Source organism: Salmo salar, chromosome ssa04 (assembly GCF_905237065.1).
Source record: "Salmo salar chromosome ssa04, Ssal_v3.1, whole genome shotgun sequence".
Classification (NCBI taxonomy): Eukaryota; Metazoa; Chordata; class Actinopteri; order Salmoniformes; family Salmonidae; genus Salmo; species Salmo salar.
Window position 1 is genome coordinate 79464716 of NC_059445.1, and position 17485 is coordinate 79482200.

The 17485-nt window shown below is 48.1% G+C and overlaps 1 protein-coding gene across 2 annotated transcripts in view; it reads left to right on the plus strand.

The window, feature by feature from the left end:
- LOC106603895 (actin-binding LIM protein 3) overlaps positions 1-17485 on the plus strand; it is a 144207-nt gene that overhangs the window by 105438 nt on the left and 21284 nt on the right. Inside the window, exons 8-12 of one of the 2 annotated variants that reach the window (XM_014198108.2) lie at positions 3353-3411; positions 3725-3796; positions 9390-9545; positions 10407-10436; positions 12012-12147. In XM_014198108.2, coding sequence (XP_014053583.1) covers positions 3353-3411; positions 3725-3796; positions 9390-9545; positions 10407-10436; positions 12012-12147 — 453 coding nt within the window. The remainder of the gene's footprint in view (positions 1-3352; positions 3412-3724; positions 3797-9389; positions 9546-10406; positions 10437-12011; positions 12148-17485) is intronic. The other variant, XM_014198111.2, reaches the window with a different exon arrangement.

Sequence of the window (17485 nt, forward strand, 5' to 3'; positions counted from 1 at the left end):
TACTATAGGCTACCTTTAAGGATTTACTATAGGCGACCTTTAAGGATTTACTATAGGCTACCTTTAAGGATTTACTATAGGCTACCTTTAAGGATTTACTATAGGCTACCTTTAAGGATTTACTATAGGCTACCTTTAAGGATTTACTATAGGCTACCTTTAAGGATTTACTATAGGCTACCTTTAAGGATTTACTATAGGCTACCTTTAAGGATTTACTATAGGGGGGGTAATTCATTCTATTTTGATAGTGTAGCGAAAGCATTTATGCCTATTGTCAGAGTGAGGTGAAAAACCTTCTTTATAAAAAATGTGTAAAGGGTTAATGCATTTCAGTAGATGCATCTGAGGCAGGGTTACTGCGGTTATGGGAGGAGACCTAGGGAAAAGAGTTGCTCTCACCATGTTGATGCAGGACATTTGGAAAGGCTCCAAGACCAAGTATTGATTGAGGGAGATAGGTGGTGTTGAGCATGATGTACATGGTGGAGGGTGGACTGTTTCCACAGTTCTTGCTGTAGGTCTATCTATGGGTGCACTAGATTACAGGACTGATTTTAACTGTACTGTAGATTACAGGACTGATATTAACTGTACTGTAGATTACAGGACTGATATTAACTGTACTGTAGATTATAGGACTGATATTAACTGTACTGTAGATTACAGGACTGATATTAACTGTACTGTAGATTACAGGACTGATATTAACTGTACTGTAGATTACAGGACTGATATTAACTGTACTGTAGATTATAGGACTGATATTAACTGTACTGTAGATTACAGGACTGATATTAACTGTACTGTAGATTACAGGACTGATATTAACTGTACTGTAGATTATAGGACTGATATTAACTGTACTGTAGATTACAGGACTGATATTAACTGTACTGTAGATTACAGGACTGATATTAACTGTACTGTAGATTACAGGACTGATATTAACTGTACTGTAGATTATAGGACTGATATTAACTGTACTGTAGATTACAGGACTGATATTAACTGTACTGTAGATTATAGGACTGATATTAACTGTACTGTAGATTACAGGACTGATATTAACTGTACTGTAGATTATAGGACTGATATTAACTGTACTGTAGATTACAGGACTGATATTAACTGTACTGTAGATTACAGGACTGATATTAACTGTACTGTAGATTACAGGACTGATATTAACTGTACTGTAGATTATAGGACTGATATTAACTGTACTGTAGATTATAGGCATAGAATCCTATAATTTACTGGATGGCAAGTGCTGCATTCTGTACCTGCTTCCCACAATGTCTCTGGTTGGAACATGGTATGCAGGCAGTATCTCAGACAGACTTAATTTGATTTATTATGATCCCAATTAGCCGAGGCAAATGACGACAGCTGGTATTACTGGGGTTCCGACACATAACGAAAAAGACATTACAGACGAAATACTTCACAATTTACTTACATTTAAAAATATGGACAGTACACCGTACAGTACAGTGGTGAATCACCCTACAGCCTGGGGAACCTACATGATGTATGATATCCAGGCTGTTGCTGCTACTCTGTCATTATCATTATCTGTTACTATGCACTGAGGAGCACTGAGGAGCACCGAGAAGCACCGAAGAGCGCCGAGGAGCGCCGAGGAGCGCCGAGAAGCGCCGAAGAGCGCCGAGGAGCACCGAGAAGCACCGAGGAGCACTGAGGAGCACCGAGGAGCGCCGAGAAGCACCGAGGAGCGCCGAGGAGCGCCGAGAAGCACCGAGGAGCACCGAGGAGCGCCGAGGAGCGCCGAGGAGCGCCGAGGAGCACCGAGGAGCGTTGAGAAGCACTGAGAAGCACTGAGAAGCACTGAGAAGCACTGAGAAGCGCTGAGGAGCGCTGAGGAGCGCTGAGGAGCACTGAGAAGCACCGAGAAGCACCGAAGAGCGCTGAGAAGCGCTGAGGAGCACTGAGGAGCGCTGAGGAGCGCTGAGGAGCACCGAGAAGCGCCGAAGAGCGCCGAGGAGCGCCGAGGAGCGCTGAGAAGCACTGAGAAGCACTGAGGAGCACTGAGAAGCACTGAGAAGCACTCAGGAGCACTGAGAAGCACTCAGGAGCACTGAGGAGTAGCATGACATTAGTGGTTTAGTGTTTCCATCCCTACCAGGAGAAATAGAATCACATTTTAATCTCTCTCCCTGTGTATGTGTGGTTTAGTGTTTCCATTCCTACCAGGAGAAATAGAATCACCTTTTAATCTCTCTCCCTGTGTATGTGTGGTTTAGTGTTTCCATTCCTACCAGGAGAAATAGAATCACCTTTTAATCTTTCTCCCTGTGTATGTGTGGTTTAGTGTTTCCATTCCTTCCAGGAGAAATATAATCACCTTTTAATCTCTCTCCCTGTGTATGTGTGGTTTAGTGTTTCCATTCCTACCAGGAGAAATAGAATCACCTTTTAATCTCTCTCCCTGTGTATGTGTGGTTTAGTGTTTCTATTCCTACCAGGAGAAATAGAATCACCTTTTAATCTCTCTCCCTGTGTATGTGTGGTTTAGTGTTTCCATCCCTACCAGGAGAAATAGAATCACCTTTTAATCTCTCTCCCTGTGTATGTGTGGTTTAGTGTTTCCATTCCTACCAGGAGAAATAGAATCACCTTTTAATCTTTCTCCCTGTGTATGTGTGGTTTAGTGTTTCCATTCCTTCCAGGAGAAATAGAATCACCTTTTAATCTCTCTCCCTGTGTATGTGTGGTTTAGTGTTTCCATTCCTACCAGGAGAAATAGAATCACCTTTTAATCTCTCTCCCTGTGTATGTGTGGTTTAGTGTTTCCATTCCTACCAGGAGAAATAGAATCACCTTTTAATCTCTCTCCCTGTGTATGTGTGGTTTAGTGTTTCCATTCCTACCAGGAGAAATAGAATCACCTTTTAATCTCTCTCCCTGTGTATGTGTGGTTTAGTGTTTCCATTCCTACCAGGAGAAATAGAATCACCTTTTAATCTCTCTCCCTGTGTATGTGAGTGCGTGCGTGCGTGTTAGCGAGGGAGGAAGGGGGACAGACAGACAGACAGACAGAATCCAAGCCTCTCTCAGATATAACACTTTCTCTGTCATCTTTGATGTATGGCTGTTGTTGAGAAGTGCTTATCTACTGACACATGCGTTTGATTGTTGTGTGCTGAAAAGTTTCTGAAGTTACCGCAGTAGAAACACTGAGAAATGTGGCCTTGCTCTCCTTTTGCCGATTCTAAAAAGCACCCCAGTGGGTTTACAGTATTCTAACTGCAGTAGCTATCGTGTAGAGAGGAATGAAAGTTATTTTTGAAAAACAGTATGTTTGACTGCAGGTGTGTGTTTGCAACAGGTTGCGAGGTGTGGCATCCTGTGTGTAAACAAGCAGCTCGGTTGGAGAAGAAACTCAGAGTGAGTATTGTTTTTTAAATACGTTTTTCTACTCAACCCCTCTTCTTCCTGTTGTTGTGTGTTGAAGTGTTGGAGTATGGTAGAGCAGAGTCGCTGTAGGGAGAGGATCTGAGGTAACGCTGGGGTGCTGTTGATCCAAGTTATCCTCTGTCAGTGTTTTGTCTCCCTTAGCTGAAGTCTGACCTCCGCAGGCTCACTCTGACACGTGTGTGTGTGTGTATGTATGTGTGTGTGTGTGTGTGTGTGTGTGTGTGTGTGTGTGTGTGTGTGTGTGTGTGTGTGTGTGTGTGTGTGTGTGTGTGTGTTCCCACAGTTCAGACGTACCTCGGAGGCCTCCGTATCTCCCCCTGGGTCCAGCATCGGTTCCCCGAGCCGCATCATCTGTGTGAGTAGTCTGTCGCCAAGGCATCGCCATGGTTATTTCATTACACGTACGCCTTCTGTTGGCTGCCAGCCTGTCTTGGAGGCAGAGCCCTCTTTACAGGATCTGAACCAGCTGTCAGTCACATGGGTCGACAGTCCACCATGTGCAGTTGTTTGTGGCTTCAGGTGATTCTATGTGTTTTTTGGGGAAAACACTGTTTGTTATATCCCGTGTGGTATTGATGTATGTTAAAGGAGGTCACATTATTTCTCCATTGTTGACTGTTGGTCTGTGAAGTTGACATTCCACAAGGTATACATATGCCATCAGAGTATGTGAGCGGAGTTGAGCTGTAGGAGTTGAGCTGTAAGAGTTGAGCTGTAGGAAATTCCGCTCATCGAGCGGTGCTTGCGCTTCACGTCCTTTCCAACCACTCCGTTAAAAACCGCTCCGCGCTCACAGGAAAAAAAGCTGCAGCTCCGAAATTCGCTCCATCAATTAAAATCACAATTTAACCAACACAAATCTATTTTTCTTGACTACCTGGACCTACCTTTTTGGTTTTGAAGCATTGAAACCAAACCATATGATTTGAATTAAAAAGTTTTAATAAACATGAAAAGGTAAGAAGCACTCATCATTTCAAATAGGCTACATGTCATATTAAACAGCATAAATAGGTCAGGAGCCAGACAGGGGGCCAGACAGGGAGCCAGACGGGGAGCCAGACGGGGGGCCAGACGGGGGGCCAGACGGGGGGCCAGACGGGGAGCCAGACGGGGAGCCAGACGGGGAGCCAGACGGGGGAGCCAGACGGGGGGCCAGACGGGGGGCCAGACAGGGGGCCAGACAGGGAGCCAGACAGGGAGCCAGACAGGGAGCCAGACAGGGGGCCAGACAGGGGGCCAGACAGGGGGCCAGACAGGGGGCCAGACAGGGAGCCAGACAGGGGGCCAGACAGGAAGCCAGACAGGGAGCCAGACAGGGGGCCAGACAGGGAGCCAGACAGGGAGCCAGACAGGGAGCCAGACAGGGGGCCAGACAGGGAGCCAGACAGGGAGCCAGACAGGGGGCCAGACAGGGAGCCAGACAGGGGGCCAGACAGGGGGCCAGACAGGGGGCCAGACAGGGGGCCAGACAGGGGGCCAGACAGGGGGCCAGACAGGGAGCCAGACAGGGGGCCAGACAGGGAGCCAGACAGGGGGCCAGACAGGAAGCCAGACAGGGAGCCAGACAGGGGGCCAGACAGGAAGCCAGACAGGGAGCCAGACAGGGAGCCAGACAGGGGGCCAGACAGGGGGCCAGACAGGGAGCCAGACAGGGGGCCAGACAGGGAGCCAGACAGGGGGCCAGACAGGGGGGCCAGACAGGGGGCCAGACAGGGGGCCAGACAGGGAGCCAGACAGGGGGCCAGACAGGGGGCCAGACAGGGGGCCAGACAGGGGGCCAGACAGGGAGTCAGACAGGGAGCCAGACAGGGGGCCAGACAGGGAGCCAGACAGGGGGCCAGACAGGAAGCCAGACAGGGAGCCAGACAGGGGGCCAGACAGGAAGCCAGACAGGGAGCCAGACAGGGGGCCAGACAGGGGGCCAGACAGGGAGCCAGACAGGGGGCCAGACAGGGGGCCAGACAGGGAGCCAGACAGGGGGCCAGACAGGGGGCCAGACAGGGAGCCAGACAGGGGGCCAGACAGGGGGCCAGACAGGGAGCCAGACAGGGGGCCAGACAGGGAGCCAGACAGGGGGGCCAGACAGGGGGCCAGACAGGGGGCCAGACAGGGGGCCAGACAGGGAGCCAGACAGGGAGCCAGACAGGGGGCCAGACAGGGGGCCAGACAGGGGGCCAGACAGGGGGCCAGACGGGGGCCAGACAGGGAGCCAGACAGGGGGCCAGACAGGGGGCCAGACAGGGGGCCAGACAGGGAGCCAGACAGGGGGGCCAGACAGGGGGCCAGACAGGGAGCCAGACAGGGGGCCAGACAGGGGGCCAGACAGGGAGCCAGACAGGGAGCCAGACAGGGAGCCAGACAGGAAGCCAGACAGGGGGCCAGACAGGGAGCCAGACAGGGGGCCAGACAGGGGGCCAGACAGGGAGCCAGACAGGGGGCCAGACAGGGAGCCAGACAGGGAGCCAGACAGGAAGCCAGACAGGGGGCCAGACAGGGGGCCAGACAGGGAGCCAGACAGGGGGCCAGACAGGGGGCCAGACAGGAAGCCAGACAGGGAGCCAGACAGGGAGCCTAAGAAGGAACGAAAATGAATTATTTTGGCTATATTATTTAAATTATTATCATGGCTATAGCCTACAAATAAATACATTGTCAAGCATTTATGAGTGCCACACAATAGGCTGGTAGGGACATCAGTAGCTCAGCATTTAAATCAAATCAAATCAAATGTTATTTGTCACATCTGCTGAATACAACGGGTGTATCCCTTACCGTGAAATGCTTACTTACAAGCCCTTAACCAACAATGCAGTTCAAGAAATAGTTAAGAAAAGATTTACTAAATAAACTAAAGTAAAACATTTAATTAAAAGTAACACAATAAAATAACAATAACGAGGCTATATACAAGGGGTACTGGTACCGATGTGCAGGCGTACAGGTTAGTGGAGGTAATTTGTACATGTAGGTAGGGGTAAAGTGACTATGCATAGATAATAAACAGCGATTATCAGCAGTGTTAAAACAAAGGGGGGATGGGGCGGTGTCAATGTAAATAGTCCAGGTGGCCATTTGATTAAATGATCAGCAGTCTTATGGCTCGGGGGTAGAAGCTGTTAAGGAGCCTTTTGGTCCTAGACATGGTGCTCCGGTACCGCTTGCCGTGCGGTAGCAGAGAGAACAGTCTATGACTTGGGTGACTGGAGTCTTTGACCATTTTTTGGTCAAAGACTCCACCGCCTAGTATATAGGCACCGCCTAGTATATAGGTCCTGGATGGCTGGAAGCTTGGCCCCAGTGATGTACTGGGCCGTACGCACTACCCTATGTAGCGCCTTAAGGTCGGATGCTGAGCAGTTGCCATACCAGGTGGTGAAGCAACCGGTCAGGATGCTCTCGATGGTGCAGCTGTAGAACTATTTGAGGATCTGGGGAAATATGCCAAATATTTTCAGTCTCCTGAGGGGGAAAAGGTGTTGTCGTGCCCTCTTCACTACTGTCTTGGTGTGTTTGGACAATGATAGTTTGTTGGTGATGTAAACACCAAGGAACTTGAGACTCTCGAGCCGCTCCACTACAGCCCTGTCGTTGTTAATGGGGACCTGTTCGACCCTCCTTTTCCTGTAGTCCACGATCAGCTCCTTTATCTTGCTCACATTGAGGGAGAGGTTGTTGTCCTGGCACCACACTGCCAGGTCTCTGACCTGCTCCCTATAGGCTGTCTCATCGTTGTCGGTGATCAGGCCTACCACTGTTGTGTCGTCAGCAAACTTTAATGATGGTGTTGGAGTCGTGCTTGGCCACACAGTTGTGGGTGAACAGGGAGTACAGGAGGTGGACTAAGCACGCACCACAGAGGGGCCCCAGTGTTGAGGATCAGCGTGGCAGACGTGTTGTTGCCTACCCTTACCACCTGGGGGCGGCCAATCAGGAAGTCCAGGATCCAGTAGCAGAGGGAGGTGTTTAGTCCCAGGGTCCTTAGCTTAGTGATGAGCTTTGAGGGCACTATGGTGTTGAACGCTGAGCTGTAGTCAATGAACGACTTTCTCACATAGGTGTTCCTTTTGTCCAGGTGGGAAAGGGCAGTGTGGAGTGTGATTGAGATTGCGTCATCTGTGGATCTGTATTCGAATTGGAATGGGTCTAGTGTTTCTGGGAGGATGGTGTTGATGTGAGCCATGAACAGCCGTTCAAAGCACTCCATGTAAAGTTCTCCAGTTATTGCACTTTGGCCAATAGAACGGATGGTGAAGGCGGTTTACCCACTCGCCGACGAATTCTCACAAGGCACCCCGACCTCCGCCTCCTGTATTTCCGTCTTTTCTTTACGTGAATTACAGGGATTTGGGCCTGGTCTTGGGGAAGCACTATATCCTTTACGTCAGACTCTCTGTTCTGATGTACAGAAGCTCTTTTCAATCAGAAGAGGCAGTAGCAGCAACATTATGTACAAAATAAGTTAAAAACGTACAACATTTTGTTGTATTAAATCATTATAGTCTATAAATTACGCATAGAGGCTATGACTTACTTAGAATTAAATATAAATTAAACTACAAGTGCCTTATTAGAGCCTTTGAATTCATTGTTAAAATAAATTTTTAGAAACAGGAGTTTGATCAGTCTGTGGCTTCAGGCTCATGCGATGGTGCCTGGAGAGCAGGCCTGCAGTGGAGAACATCCTGTCGGTGCTTGCAGAGCCACTAGTAGATGCTAAACACCCTTTTGGCCACTCTTGCCAGGCTGGGCAGAGATGCAGAGTATTTGTTTTTTATAGGTAGGCCTAAAGGTTTTTAATAACCCAATCAAAAGGGAAAGCTCCTTGAAAATTGGAATATGCCAGGGCTATTGGGCCAAAATGAATTATGGCCTATTCTATATAGATAATAGAATAAAAATTAAGGCAACTTTTAAGAGATCTGTTTTTTTATTTATAAATACTTTGCTACAATGACACACTTAGTTATGTACCCACCTCGTTCCTTTCTGTTAGCAAGTTCACGTAGTAAGTACACCATCGTGCTTTGGGGGTACCTGTCTTTTCAGATTCCACAATGATTCTTTAGTTGTGGACACTACATCACTTCACTCCCTCTCTTGCTCTTGGTCCTCATCTTTGTAAGTCACCTTGATTTACCACCTGCGTGTTTTATCAGTTTCTTTATGAAAATATTTAACGAACTCCATGACAGTATCTAATGCAAGGGGCTATAGCAGCACGCAAGTAGACTACAAATGCATGCTGGGCCAGGCTTGCCCTGAGCTTGTGAAATGAGCACTACTGGAGCGAAATTGGAATCTGAGAAGGTCGACGCTTCAGCCTTTGGGAATCTCGCTTCGCGCTCCAGTCAAATTGGGAATGCTCTGCTCCAGCTCCGCTCCTTGCTCCGCTTCAGCTCCGCCCCTCGCTCCGCTTCGGCTCCGCTCCGGCTCCGCCCCTCGCTCCGCTCCGGCTCCGCCCCTCGCTCCGCTTCAGCTCCGCTCCAGCTCCGCCCCTCGCTCCGGCTCCGCCCCTCGCTCCGCCCCTCGCTCCGCCCCTCGCTCCAGCTCCGCCTCTCGCTCCGCTCTGCTCAAATACTCTGTATGCCACTAAAGAGGAAAACTGCCATGGTAAACAACTTGTTTAGACATTATGCTGTTGTTGAGTTGAGTGTTGCTTGGACCAAAGTCCTGGGAGAGCTGTGGCCACTCTCCAGCGATCTCTCTTCCATGGGGTTTGGCTTTGTTTGTTTCTGGGATGTCTCTGCGGTCAGTGTGTGTGGGTGTGTGTTTTCTCTGTCTTACCCAGGGTGCCATCAGCAGCTTGCAGCTGACCCTGATCCGGCCTCCCCTCCGGATCTCTCTGTCTGTCAACGCAAGCTTGTCCGTCTGTCTGTCTGTCTGTCTGTCTGTCTGTCTTACACCTGCTTCTCCATGTTCTGTCTCGTTCTGTGTCCTCTCTACAGGCCAAAGTGGAAAACGAGGTCCTAAATTACAAAGATCTGTCCGCACTGCCTAAGATTAAAACTATTTGTGACGTGCAGCGGCCCGATCTCATTCCCTGTGAGTCTTATCACAGATACGCCTCTGATGACAGACTAGAACGCTACAGCTATGGGGAGGTACTGATACACTAGTGCTACCTTAGTTGACCTCTGTGTGTGTGTGTGTGTGTGTGTGTGTGTGTGTGTGTGTGTGTGTGTGTGTGTGTGTGTGTGTGATGCCCACTGCCCTGTGTCCTCCTCTCTCTGTGTCCTCTTCTCCCTGTGTCATCCTCTCCCTGTGTCCTCTTCTCCCTGTGTCCTCTTCTCCCTGTGTCATCCTCTCCCTGTGTCCTCCTCTCTCTGTGTCCTCTTCTCCCTGTGTCCTCTTCTCCCTGTGTCCTCTTCTCCCTGTGTCATCCTCTCCCTGTGTCCTCCTCTCCCTGTGTCCTCCTCTCCCTGTGTCCTCCTCTGTCTGTGCCCCTGTGCCTGCCGTCTCTGTGTCTCCCTGTTGCTCCATCCCCCAGCTTCCCTCTTTAGCCCCTATGTGTGTGTGGTTGTAGCGTGGTCACAAAACCATGTTAAAACATCACTACATCCTCGTGAGCCTCCTGCTTTGGTCACAGATTTGAATTGATCAGACTTCGAGAGACACTCGCTGAACAATATCAATTACACGCTTTATGCTTTCACGCCATGGCCTCTCTAACTAAGTGTACTATTTATTGAGATTATTTTACATTTGTAAACCAAAGCCGCAAACAAAATGGATTCTTCATGTTTACTGTGAGGTTTTCTATGTACTATGTAACCCTATTAAAAACTACATTGCAAAAAGGACTTTAAGTCATATTATTCATGGTTTGGTAAGCTCACAGATACCATTTGATCTATCCCATGTTTGGCTCTGAATAGCATTCTGCTAAGTCATTCTGGAGATCATGGTGCATTTGACTGACTGATTCCACTGCTCTCTCTTCACTCCTCTCCTGTCCTCTACAGTCTCTGGGAACTCTCTCTCCAAACTCTCAGGTAATTACATTCCATGCACTACTGCACTGAATCAGTTGACAGGGAGGGGATGACTGAATGGGAATGAGTCTGGGAGGAGGTGGTGTATGTGGGATATACTGTTGGGTCCATGTGATGACGGTAGCTGTAGAAGATGTGGGATATACTGTTGGGTCATGTGATGACGGTAGCTGTAGAAGATGTGGGATATACTGTTGGGTCATGTGATGACGGTAGCTGTAGAAGATGTGGGATATACTGTTGGGTCATGTGATGACGGTAGCTGTAGAAGATGTGGGATATACTGTTGGGTCATGTGATGACGGTAGCTGTAGAAGATGTGGGATATACTGTTGGGTCATGTGATGACGGTAGCTGTAGAAGATGTGGGATATACTGTTGGGTCATGTGATGACGGTAGCTGTAGAAGATGTGGGATATACTGTTGGGTCATGTGATGACGGTAGCTGTAGAAGATGTGGGATATACTGTTGGGTCATGTGATGACGGTAGCTGTAGAAGATGTGGGATATACTGTTGGGTCATGTGATGACGGTAGCTGTAGAAGATGTGGGATATACTGTTGGGTCATGTGATGACGGTAGCTGTAGAAGATGTGGGATATACTGTTGGGTCATGTGATGACGGTAGCTGTAGAAGATGTGGGATATACTGTTGGGTCATGTGATGACGGTAGCTGTAGAAGATGTGGGATATACTGTTGGGTCATGTGATGACGGTAGCTGTAGAAGATGTGGGATATACTGTTGGGTCATGTGATGACGGTAGCTGTAGAAGATGTGGGATATACTGTTGGGTCATGTGATGACGGTAGCTGTAGAAGATGTGGGATATACTGTTGGGTCATGTGATGACGGTAGCTGTAGAAGATGTGGGATATACTGTTGGGTCATGTGATGACGGTAGCTGTAGAAGATGTGGGATATACTGTTGGGTCATGTGATGACGGTAGCTGTAGAAGATGTGGGATATACTGTTGGGTCCATGTGATGACGGTAGCTGTAGAAGATGTGGGATATACTGTTGGGTCCATGTGATGACGGTAGCTGTAGAAGATGTGGGATATACTGTTGGGTCATGTGATGACGGTAGCTGTAGAAGATGTGGGATATACTGTTGGGTCATGTGATGACGGTAGCTGTAGAAGATGTGGGATATACTGTTGGGTCATGTGATGACGGTAGCTGTAGAAGATGTGGGATATACTGTTGGGTCATGTGATGACGGTAGCTGTAGAAGAGGCACAGAGCTCTCAACTGACTTGATTCAATAACTATTAGATGAAAGAAGGTACACTAGTAAACAATGTGATGTTAGCAAGGGTGACAGACAGACAGACAGACAGACAGACAGACAGACAGACAGACAGACAGACAGACAGACAGACAGACAGACAGACAGACAGACAGACAGACAGACAGACAGACAGACAGACAGACAGACAGACAGACAGACAGACAGACAGACAGACAGACAGACAGACAGACAGACAGAGCCCTGCAAACAGACAGATAGACTGAGCCCTGCAGACAGACAGACAGACAGACACTGACCTGTGGCTGCTGTGCTTCCCAGGACATCTATGACAGCGTGGAGCTGAGACAGAGGCGCTCCTCCAGCCCAGGCTTCATAGACTCTCCCACCTACAGCCGCCAGGGCATGTCTCACACCATGTCCACCTCCCGCTCCCCACAGCACTGCTTCCGCCCCGGTGAGTGTCTCTCATTGGAACGCGACCGCTTCACTCTGCGTTACACATAGGCAGGAGAAACTCCTCCTTGAAAATAGATGTTCTCGTAGATTATATACCATCAATAATTTTGCCTTCAAATGTCAACAAGAAAACAATACTAGACCAATACTGAGTTTGATCATGTTGGAAAGCGTCGGAGTGATTTATCCCTATGCCCTGTGTGTACTTCCTATAGGTGACTGGAACAACAATAGTTCCTATAGATGACTGGAACAACATTAGTTCCTATAGGTGACTGGAACAACAATAGTTCCTATAGGTGACTGGAACAACATTAGTTCCTGTAGGTGACTGGAACAACATTAGTTCCTGTAGGTGACTGGAACAACATTAGTTCCTATAGATGACTGGAACAACAATAGTTCCTATAGATGACTGGAACAACATTAGTTCCTGTAGGTGACTGGAACAACATTAGTTCCTATAGATGACTGGAACAACATTAGTTCCTGTAGGTGACTGGAACAACATTAGTTCCTATAGATGACTGGAACAACAATAGTTCCTATAGATGACTGGAACAACATTAGTTCCTGTAGGTGACTGGAACAACATTAGTTCCACGTTAACACACTCAGGCTTAGGAACCACTCAGGCACCCACATTACCATCCCCTCCAGTACTGCCAAACAGTCACACCCCTGCCTTCTCATCTCCAGACTCCTCTTAGAGTCTGATAATACTGTAGTACCTGAAGTATATGTGGTGGTGATGATGGTGATGATGGTGGTAGTGATGGTGGTGGTGATGGTGATGATGGTGGGGGTGGTGATGATGATGGTGGTGGTGGTGGTAGTGATGATGGTGGTGGTGGTGGTGGTGGTGGTGATGATGGTGGTGGTGATGATGGTGATGATGGTGGTGGTGGTGGTGGTGATGATGGTGGGTGTGGTGGTGGTGGTGGTGGTGATGATGGTGGTGGTGATGATGGTGGTGATGATGGTGGTGGTGGTGGTGATGGGGATGATGATGGTGGTGGTGGTGATGGTGATGATGGTGGTGGTGATGATGGTGATGGTGGTGGTGGTATACTGCAGGGGATTGCTTTTCCCTCCATTCTCTCATGCTATAACATCCATCCATCTCTCTCTCATTGTCTAATAGCAGGTCATTACCCCCAATTCATATAACATGTAGATTACTATCATGGCAGACTTGGCAGTTGCTTTATGATTTTGTTTCCTCTGCAGTAAGGCATAGTACCCCTTTAATTCTAGAAACTAAATGTCTTCTGTCTCTGACTGGCTGTCTTTCTGTGAGCGTGGGCTTGGCTGAGCTTTGGCTGTGGAATTGGAATGGGATGGGTCTGGTTAAGGGGCGGTGCCAAGCCTTGGCTCATGCTCTGGTTTCTGCCACTGTCATTGTTCTTGGACTGACTGTCTGCAGGCACTGAGAGTGGCAGGAGCTTTCTCTCTTACAGTCAGCTTGACACCAGGTCCTGGTTTTCCTGTCCTTAACCCCATTCTCCTCCTCCTCCTCCCCCTCCCCATCCTCCTCCTCCTTACCAACCTCCTCTTCCACCTCCTTCCCATCCTCCTCCTCCTTACCAACCTCTTCCTCTTCCTCCTCCTACCCATCCTCCTCCTCTCCCTCCCCATCCTCCTCCTCCTTACCAACCTCCTCTTCCTCTTCCACCTCCTTCCCATCCTCCTCCTCCTTACCAACCTCTTCCTCCTCCTCCCCATCCTCTTCCTCCTCCTCCCCATCCTCCTGCCCTTCATCCTCCTCCTCCTTACCAACCTCCTCCTCCCCTTCCTCTTCCTCCCCATCATCTTCCTCCTCTTCCCCATCCTCCTCCTCTTCCTTCTCCTCCCCATACCTCTTCCTCCTCCTCCCCATCCTCCTCCTCATTGTCCTCTCTCCTCTTCCTCCCCATCTTCCTTCTCCTTATCCTCCCCATCCTCTTCCTCCTCCTCGTTCTCTGGTCCTCAACTGAAGTCCGACCTAAAAGGTTTTCAAAGGTCCCAATGTGGGGACATCTTACACCCTACTAACTGCATGTACTCAGCCTGCCACTGACTGGCTGTGTGTAGTACCATGTCTCTCTGCATCGCTTGCCTCCTTCACAATGACACCCTCACCCCATCCATCATTGCCATTATGCAGTCTTTGTTACCCTGCCATCATCTTTCACTAGCTCTTCCTCTTCTATTCTCTATGCTGAGTGTCTATTGTAACCAGATGCTGTGTTCGTCGTCCCCTCCCATCTGATGTTTTGTATCATTTGCCTTTATAAACTGGGTGGTTCGAGCCCTGAATGCTGATTGGCTGACAGCCGTGTTATATTTACTGCTCTAATTACGTTGGTAACCAGTTTATAATAGCAATAAGGCACCTCGGGGGTCCGCGATGCGTCGTGCCTAAGAACAGCCCTGAACCGTGGTAGATTGGCCATATACCACAGCCCCTCGTGCCTCAATGCTTAAATATACTGTACATGCACAGCAGCACCCATTATACACCATCTGTTGTATTGATGGTGTCACTTTAATCAGCCATTATACACTTGAGTCCAGACAAGGATGGCAGGAGATTGGCAAAAAGGGTTATTTATTTTATATACAGGATACAGTATACAGTACACATTACAACACAATACAACACAATACAACTCAATACAGCACAATACAGCACAATACAGCACAATACAGCACAACACAATACAACACAATACAACACAATACAACTCAATACAGCACAATACAGCACAATACAGCACAATACAGCACAATACAGCACAACACAACACAATACAACACAATACAACTCAATACAGCACAATACAGCACAATACAGCACAACACAATACAACACAATACAACACAATACAACACAATACAACACAATGCAACACAGTGCAACACAATACAAAACAACACAGTGCAACACATTACAACACATTACAACACAATACAACACAATATATATATATATAGGGAAGGTAATCCGGGAAGTGAGTCTGATGACTCGCAGGTGTGCTCCATAACCAGCAGCCTGGTGACCTAGAGGCCAGAGGGGGAGCACACGTGACCATTGTTTTACCTCTCGACTTCAGAGATAGGTCAACTAGTTGTTTTACCTCTAGACTTCAGAGATAGGTCAACTAGCTGTTTTACCTCTAGACTATAGAGATAGGTCAACTAGCTGTTTTACCTCTAGACTATAGAGATAGGTCAACTAGCTGTTTTACCTCTAGACTATAGAGATAGGTCAACTAGTTGTTTTACCTCTAGACTTCAGAGATAGGTCAACTAGCTGTTTTACCTCTAGACTTCAGAGATAGGTCAACTAGCTGTTTTACCTCTAGACTTCAGAGATAGGTCAACTAGCTGTTTTACCTCTAGACTTCAGAGATAGGTCAACTAGCTGTTTTACCTCTAGACTTCAGAGATAGGTCAACTAGCTGTTTTACCTCTAGACTTCAGAGATGGGCCTAATCAGTTTCCCTGTTTCATGGTTGAGTAATTGTGCAGATCACCAGGCTGCATTGCTGGCCATGAGAGTATGTCTGTGTCAGTCTCTCAGTACTGTTCACTGTCTTGTATGTTTGTGTACTTTACAGGCTTATGGTGTTTTGTCTGTTAAGATACAGTAGCAACACACGTACTACCGAGACATTCAGGGATCATATGCTTCAGCATTAACACAGCCTACAGTAATTACTTGCACGTAAAGCCATCGCTACCAAGTTGTTGAGCCAGTCTGAACAGGTACTATCACGTGTGCTCTCAGACAGAGTCTGTGTACGTGCATTGATGCAAAAGAATGTTCCTGCACTGTCTCTGTGTTCACTAAGACGAAACATGGTTTGAACACGTTTCCCATTCCAACACCAGAGTGAGGAGGAGAAACAGAGCAGACTGTATCTTCATTCATAATACATTCAAGTCTCTGGATACAAGCGATAGGGATGCACGCAGGCTGTCGTGTACAGTGTATAGACCACGCCACACACACCTAACACAATATAATGTGTTAAGAGTGAGACACCTGCCTTAGGCCAGGGGGCTACCACTTCCACAGAACCTAATGATCCAGACTGGTTTCAATGTCCAACATGTTGAGAGCTGATTCTGAATCCATTAGGGCACCGACTTGGTGCTCCTGTCCTCCAATAGTTATTGCTACCTCATGATTTGCAATGCAATCGTCCCACCAGAGGCAGTGCGGAGGTAGCTAGACAGATAGAAATTACTGAGTACCGGTGGGCCAACTATCAACAGAGAGGTGACAGAGGTATGATGAGTTACAGGACTCTTTCTCTGCCTCTCTGCCTCTCTCTCTCTCTGTCTCTCTTTATCTCTCTCTCTCTCTTTATCTCTCTCTCTCTATACAGCTCTCTCTGCCTCTCTCTCTCTTTATCTCTCTCTCTCTTTATCTCTCTCTCTCTTTATCTCTCTCTCTCTCTTTATCTCTCTCTCTTTATCTCTCTCTTTATCTCTCTCTGCCTCTCTGCCTCTCTCTCTCTTTATCTCTCTCTCTCTTTATCTCTCTCTTTATCTCTCTCTGCCTCTCTGCCTCTCTCTCTCTTTATCTCTCTCTCTCTCTTTATCTCTCTCTCTCTATACAGCTCTCTCTGCCTCTCCCTCTCTCTCCATGTGGCTAATGTAACCTTCCTTCTCCTCTCCCTCTCCCTTCTTCCTTCTGTACTGTCTTCTTTGTAAGTACCTGAGCCAGTCTACCTATCTGCAGTCTATTTTTATCAGACCACTTACCTATCAGATATTATATGTGGTTATTATCAATGCTATCTATCTCCTCTTTCATCTTCTTTACCTCCCCTCTCTTCATCTCTCTCTCTCTCTCTCTCTCTCTCTTCATCTCTCTCTCTCTCTGTCTTTCTCTCTCTCTCTGTCTTTCTCTCTCTCTCTCTGTCTTTCTCTCTCTATCTCCCTCTCTCTGTCTCTCTGTCTCTTTTTCTCTGTCTCTCTCTCTCCCCACCTCTCTCTCTCTGTCTGACAGACAGAACCTGTGCAGATGATCTAGGTGCTGCTGTAACTCCTCCTTAGTGGGAGACAGCAGTACCAGGTCATCTGCGTACAGCAGACCCTCCTTAGTGGGAGACAGCAGTACCAGGTCATCTGCGTACAGCAGACCCTCCTTAGTGGGAGACAGCAGCACCAGGTCATCTGTCTACAGCAGACCCTCTTTAGTGGGAGACTGCAGCACCAGGTCATCTGTCTACAGCAGACCCTCCTTAGTGGGAGACAGCAGCACCAGGTCATCTGTCTACAGCAGACCCTCCTTAGTGGGAGACTGCAGCACCAGGTTATCTGTCTACAGCAGACCCTCCTTA